General features: G+C 38.7%; 1 protein-coding gene across 1 annotated transcript; it reads left to right on the top strand.

Moving 5' to 3' along the window:
• Nucleotides 1–5,201: 5,201 nt before the first annotated feature.
• Nucleotides 5,202–7,081, top strand: LOC149258931 (uncharacterized). The gene is made up of 2 exons (XM_089442488.1): nucleotides 5,202–6,305; nucleotides 6,590–7,081. The coding sequence occupies exons 1-2, from the start codon at nucleotides 5,202–5,204 to the stop codon at nucleotides 7,079–7,081; spliced, it is 1,596 nt and encodes a 531-aa protein (XP_089298614.1).
• Nucleotides 7,082–7,415: the final 334 nt, after the last annotated feature.

The raw sequence follows: 7,415 nt of genomic DNA, 5'->3' as shown, positions 1-7,415 counted from the left end.
TTTCTCCTCCAATCCCTAAAAGGGATGAGCAGAAAAGTAGAATGAAAATAGAATTAGATGGACCATAATGGCCTAATCAAAGTGATAGTCATAGATGCCTTAAAATTCCTTCAAAACCATATTCCATAGGTATATTTTGTTGACATGAATGGACAAGCCTTCTTAGAGGCTCAAGTTAAATTTGCAGAACCAGAGACAGAGTTGGCTGAGTTTGAGATGGAAAAGATTGAGCTAGCACAACCCCAGGCTGAATTGGTAGTCCCATGGATAGAGTTTTAGACATAGATAACAAAGCCTCGAGAGGGATTAGCAGAGCCTCAATAATAAATTGAGAAATTACAAAATATGTCAACTAAAAATGGAACAAGAGCCATAAAAAAGCCTTGTATCATAGAATAGAGGGGAAGAATTTTTGGAGGAGGAAGAAAAATAAATTATTGCTACATTGGAAGCACTCCAACAAATTCCAAGGAAAGTAAATCTACTCAACCTCCTACTTCATAAGAAGAAAAAGTACTAGAGTGTGGTATAGTGGAAAAACAAGGCCTCCATATCCCACTTCTATAACCATTGAATACAATCCTAACCCTAAAAAGGAAGACCCTGGTATAGTGGAAAAACAAGGCCTCCATCTCCCACTTCTATAACCATTGAATACAATCCTAACCCTAAAAAGGAAGACCCTTGAAATATACAAGGGGAAAAAATGACATCAATGGTACAAACAACAATAACACCAAAACCTCCTGAGGAAATGAAGTTACAAATACAAACATAAGGAGCTAGTGCTAAGCAACAGAAGCAAACTACATAGCTATAGGAATAAAATGCAACGTTATAGGAACAAACGCCATAGCTATAGCAACAAATAATAGAGCTATAGGAGGTTGACAAAACAACAAATTAACTCGCTAAGAGGGTCTACTTCTTTCTATTCTTGGATTGAGGCGGGAAAAATGTTCCTTGTGCACTTTACACCATAGTCATTGCTTAAGGTTAAACAAGAGAAGGTTAAGATCCATATATGGAAGCAAATTGCACAATCCAAGGGAGTTGTGATATTGGAAAAATGGAAGATGAAATGAAAAATATGAGAGGGTAAATGACTCTCCTCATATTTTATGAAGCAAATAGAAGGGATTTCCTAGAAAAAGAAAATAGGCAACTAAAGGCCCAATTGTTATAGACCTAAATATTGTTGTAGGAGAAGGGAATTCAGGTTGCACCCTTGTAACGAATTTTGGTACCATGGCACATCTTTTCTTAAAATTAGTGAATTGCAGGAAACCCTCAAAACACTACTCCTTGTTCCTAAATGAGTGGTGGTGCCAATTTCAAATAAAAATTCTTTCATAAAGAGGATATTTCCCTTTACAAGATGTCAAGGAATTCATTGAATTTTTCCTTTAGTCCAATAGGTAATATAAGGCCAAGGTTATTGAATTTTACATTCACAACCTTGTGCTTCTAGATATGACCATATGGGACCCAAATCCATATTTGGGTGATGCACAACTAATGGCCCTAACATCTTGGCTAAGGCATGAAGAATTCAGGGTTGAAGAAAAGAAAATAAAAATGGATGTAGAGCTTAATAAACCACCTCTGATTAGGCAAAAAAAACCCAATCCATTTATCCTCACTTCCACCCATGCACTCCTAACATAGGATCTTAAAGTGGTGGAAGTATACAAACAAAGGCAAATGGAGGCCATCCTCCACTTTGAGGATACCTTCAGGTTACTAGGAAAGATATATCATAGGTTTCCTAGAGGAGATGGAAAACACTACCTTACAATATGAATATCAAAGAGTACCATTACATTGACAGGTTGCAAGTTGCACTAGCCAAAACCCCTTTGTATAAGATAATCATTTGGAGTCTTGAGTTCCAATGGATAAGATTGGGATTCAATCCACCCTTCTTGTTAGGTATTTAGTAGCATCAGAGTCAAGAAGAGTAGTTAAGGGAGTGGTATTACATTGAAGAAAAGGTAGGTTTCTATCTAGTAGGCATGGCCACCTCCAGCACATCATGGGATGTTAAATAGGTCATCATGGAAATGAATGAGGAAAAACAGAGGGAGGAGGAATATGTTGCTCAGAGGAAGAGCAACAGTTTCGGTAGTGGGGTATGATGGGCTTCCCAATAAGGTAAAACATAAGGCCCATCTAACCTTTCATAGGAACATAAAGGTTGTATTAAACCTTCCCTTTTGCACTTAATAATGTTTTCTTAGCTTAAATGAGTTCTTAGGAAGGTTAAAGAGATTTATTATTCTTTATGTGTCTAATGTGATTATGATGTAGGATATTGAGAATATTTTGCACAAATCATGAGGATATTCAGTCATAGAGATTTAAGGGACCTATCCCCTACACATGAAGATCAAATTCGACTAGCTTGGAGCACTAAATGCTCCTCCCTGTAGCGACGAGGTCACTTAGAGAGAATGATCATTTTTCCTAGGAGTTTTGGATAAAAATCAATCCTCCTTTAAAGGAAGTTGCCCCTCATTCATTTTTTATAAATATAGGGATAGTGAGACCATTAGGTAGCTCGTTGAAGTTAGTGAAGCAGTAGAAGCATATCAGTAGAGAGCATTACGAGTTTTATTTCTGCAACTTTTATGTGCAAGCAATTTTTTGATTAATGAAAGACATTTTTGGTTCTTATAATTTTTCTCCTTCAGGGATCTGAGCCCCCTTGGATTAGGGCCCACCCAAAGTGCTCAATATCCCTTATGTAATATTATTTTATGCACTTGTTCATTTTTTCAATTTATTTATGAGTATTGTTTTTATGCAGGGTTAATTAGCTTGTTTGCAACCTTTTCATGCATGTTATTTTGAGAACTAGATGGTAGATTTAGAAATAATTATATTTTTTATTTAGAATCTCTTTTCATGCATCTAAGTTCACCTTAGTTGTTGATATTTATTTGTTTTCCACCATTGTTGTTTTGTTGTGACTACACAATCACCTACTTTTGTAGGGCTATAAGAGACTCTACATCCACCCATTTATTGAATAAACCCTTCTGCCACTGATATGATGACGCAGACATAAGTTCTTTATCATTTCTCAACCTTCAATAGCCTCCTTTTTCTTTCAAACTGCATCGTTAGCAAATTTCCCTACTCGTTGGATTGTCTCTTGTAGAAAAATAGGGACACCTGTAGCAATTTGTTTTTTTCTTCTAAAACACATCCAACTCATGTTTCACATTCCTTAATATGTTACAAAATCCCTTGAACCCTAAATATGGAATTTAGAAGCAAAGGGACCAATGGGTTCTTTTACCTATTTTTTTGTAGAAATTACCTTTTTCCTGGAGAATTAGGGTTTGCTATTTACATTCCTTATTTTAGTTGTGATTTTTCTTTCATTGGATAGTAGAATATACATGATTTTATTTCATCATAGTTATGATGGTTGGCCTCATTTTCTTGAATTTATCATAGGTTCCTTTATTTCCTTTCATTTCTACAATTTTAAATTTTTTCCTATAACATAGAATAATTAGAATGGTTTATGAGTGACTAGATCTTATCTTAGCGTTTTCACCCTTATAAAAGTCAGCAAAGGAAAAGGATAGGTGCATAATACACACATACTTTTGGCCCCTCTTAATTTTGTGCAACCTTGAGTTGACAATTAAAGTTGAGGCCCTTGGGAGTTGCAACATTATTTCTACAATACTGAGGGCCATCACCTATGTGTAATACATATGGGATTCAAGTTAACAATTAGGCTCTAAGTTTTCTCCAAGTGCATACGACCACTAGACAGGCCCTTTGTGCCAGGATATGCACTACTTCTTAACAAGTTTATTTTATAGTGTAGTCTTCTATATTTGTCATAGCTTAGATGATGATTTGTTTTTCATAATAATCTATTTTCAATAACTTCCATTTACATTTCATAAATTAATTTCTTTAAAACTATTTTCAATATAATTCAAAGCTAGAATTAGTAAAGTGATCACTTCATATTTGTTTGCAATGTGATTTGGATGAATTCTAGTAGTGTGAATTTCTATTGATTTTGTGTGTCAATATAATGAAGGATGATCACATGGATCTTCTTATTGAATAGGAATTAATCTCTAAAGGCTACAAAAATCATGTTCAAGAATTTTGAGAAGTGTGTTGTTAAAATAATTTGAATTACCTACACGACAAAGGGAACCTATAAGTGCATTAGAACCAAAATTATATTGAAATAGATAGTTGTCAAATGATTTCATAGATTAGTATTTCTTTTCAATGTTGATTTAGACTAAATAAATTGGAAGCTAAGTCCTTGCATATATTTTTCTTTACACTTCATAAGTTTACAAACTCAAAGTGATAAGATTAAATTGTAACATAATTATAGTACAATTGAATTGATCGAAAAATACAACTACATGACATTTTTTATGCTAACATCATTTTTCATTCATGGTGTACATAGTTGATGTACCCTGTCACTTTCAATCTCACATGCATTTCGAGGATGCAAAAAAGTGGTTTTACAAAATTTCTCAGCGTTGTTGAAATGAATGTGATCATGTCATGTTGTATCTTTTAAAACCATAGTTTAGTTTTCAACCCCTTTACCCCCAGTTTTATTATTTTTCAAGCATGTTCTTCACTCAAAATTGATACAAGCCATTGATTTTTCAAGGCTTGTAATTCTAGTCCTTTAAGGAAATCATATTATTTTCTTTAGTTTAAAAAATTAGAATTTTACTCCAAAACTTCCTAGGATCCAGTTTAGATAGGTGCGATAGGTCCTCTTACTTCGTATTTATAGAATACATTTTATTTATTTGAAAAATGGCTTTGTATATATTTATTTTATCAAGTTTTAGAGATTCATTAGAACCATCCCTGATACATTTTCTAGTAATTTTACATTCTTTAACATACCATGGTCAACAATTAATTTGATGAGTAATGGATCGTGCGCTGCCTGTTACGCTCTGCTAGGTTTCCAGAGTGTGTGACGGTGGCCTCGGCCCTCTGGGCGTCTGGGTGGGCTTTGCTGCCCCCTTCCCGTGATCAGATCTCTTCATTGCTGCGCTGCGCCTCCCGCTGGGCGAAAAGAGTTCATCTGCGCTGCGTTTTGGCCTTGGGATTTGGTTTCTTGGATTTGCAGGGGTGCTGTGGGAATGGATTGAGTTTCTCCCTTGCTTCGTTCCATTGCTGCAGCCATGGGTGAACCCGGGGGTGGGGAAACCTCTCCCACCCCTCCGCTTTCGTCTGAAGAAGCCTTCCGTCGCTTATTATCACAGAAAGGGAAGAAACGTCCTGCCCCTGAGGTTCCAAAATTCATTAAAAAACTTGAGGAAGTTCCTGAGATAGCCCTGCAAGAAGATCAGCCGATCAAAATTGCCCTTGCCCTAGCTGACAGAGGACTGGTCGGGCAATTTATGGGGCGTTGGCCATCTACAAAAACCACGGATGATTGGATTCAACGCAACTGGAGGCCTCAGCTGAAAAACAGTGTGATCTGTTATGCGGTTGGTAGAGGTTTCTTCATTTTCGAGTTCACCACCAAAGAAGACCGAGATCTGGTTTTCAGAAATGGACCGTATTTCATGGGAAATCAGGGTCTGTATCTCAATAAATGGACCCCGGACTTCGATCCCTCAGTGGATGTTCCTAAGGAAGTACCAGTCTGGGTTCGGCTCCCTAACCTTCCGATCCACTGCTGGAGCTATCAATCATTGCAAAGGATTGGGAACGGTCTGGGCAGATTCATCGACAAAGCAGACAATAAAGGCCAATACACCTGTGCAAGAATCTGTGTGGAAGTTGACTTAGAGGCTGGTCTCCCCGAAGCGATTAAACTTACAGTGGGAGAATGGCATCACTATCAAAAGCTGGACTACGAGCAACTACCTTTCAAATGCAGAACGTGTCATGAACACAGACACTTCCAACGGAATTGCCCCAAATCCCCGGCCGGGACCAAGGAGGACGAGGAAGGATGGAAAGAAATCAAAAGAGGCAAGGCTATCCCTAGACCAACAGAGAAGAAAAATTCTGGAACAGTGGGGAAGCCTCAGACCAATCCAAAGGCCAATGAAGACCCAAAAGTTGGATCCTCCTCAGGTGGGAACGCAGAAACCATCGGGGCTCAAGAAGAACCTGAAGACTTGATGAAGGAAGTAAAAGAAACTGGTACTGAAATAATCACCCCCCCAGCCTCAGGAGGCAATGAAGGAAATATAGATAAAGAAGAACATATAAGCCTGGCCTCCGAATCTGATGAAGACTCAGAAGGAAGAACCTATGAATCAGACAGCTCACAAGTCACCCCTATCAAATCAGCCAGGGGTCGAAAATCCAAGAAGAAACAGAGAGAGGAGAAAACCTATCTGGATGTTCTCCAAGGCTCTCAAAAAACTCTCAAGGGAATGATGAATACTAGGTCAGGGCGCAAGCATGGCTCGGCTCCAAAAGGAGCCACAATCTCCCAAGCCAATAAATAATGAAGTACGTCTCCTGGAATTGCAGAGGATTAGGCAGCAAGCTAAAAGAAGATGCCCTGAAAGATATAGTGAGAATGTATTCGCCTGAAATCCTCCTCATCCAGGAGACAAAGTTGGAGGAAACTTCCCTCCTCCATGCTAGCAAAACCTTCTGGCGTAAAGGTATTGGATGTGCTGTCAGTGCAAGAGGCGCCTCCGGTGGAATCGCTACCTTCTGGGATAACTCTATCTATGACCTGATTCAAAAAGATAGCTCCTCCCATTGGCTTCTCACGAAGCTCCTCCATAAAGACTCCGGCCAACAAGTAAGTATGTTCAATATATATGCTCCTGTTCTTCCTTCTGAGAAAAAATACTGTTGGGACTCGATTTTGTCCTATCTTTCGCTGCACAATCCTGAAAACATTATCATAGCTGGTGATATGAATGTCACTCTTGCTGTAAATGAGAAAAAGGGAGGCTCCCCGGTCAGGGATCCAGCTAGAGAATGGGTTGAAGACCTCATGTTGGGATGGGAGTTGGAGGATATCAAGCCCACATCTGGGAAGTTCACCTGGTCTAACAAAAGGGTGGGCCCAAATCATATTGCAGCTTGATTGGACAGATTTCTGGTCCAATCCTCTTTCCTAACTTGCGGTCTAATGGCCTCGTCCAAAATTCTGCCAAACAACACCTCTGATCACAAACCCATTATCCTTGAGCTTTCCACGGATGAAAATCTTGGCCCTATCCCCTTCAGATTCAGTTCATTATGGCTTCAGCATGAGGAGTTCCAAGAGATGGTTTCAGATGCCTGGAACAGACCTGTTCAAGGTTCCCCTTTCTACGTGTGGGAAGAAAAATTGAGGGGGCTCAAAAGAAGGCTTAAGGAGTGGGCTAGAACGCTGAAAACTCCCTCCTCCAAAAGGAAGGTGGCCCTGGACAGTCTTG

The sequence above is a fragment of the Pinus tabuliformis genome, chromosome 6 (genome assembly GCF_031772625.1).
Source record: "Pinus tabuliformis cultivar Carrire ecotype Pingquan chromosome 6, CPIR1, whole genome shotgun sequence".
Classification (NCBI taxonomy): domain Eukaryota; kingdom Viridiplantae; phylum Streptophyta; class Pinopsida; order Pinales; family Pinaceae; genus Pinus; species Pinus tabuliformis.
The sequence above is the reverse complement of the archived record's forward strand: the minus strand, read 5'-3'. Positions and strand labels throughout refer to the sequence as shown.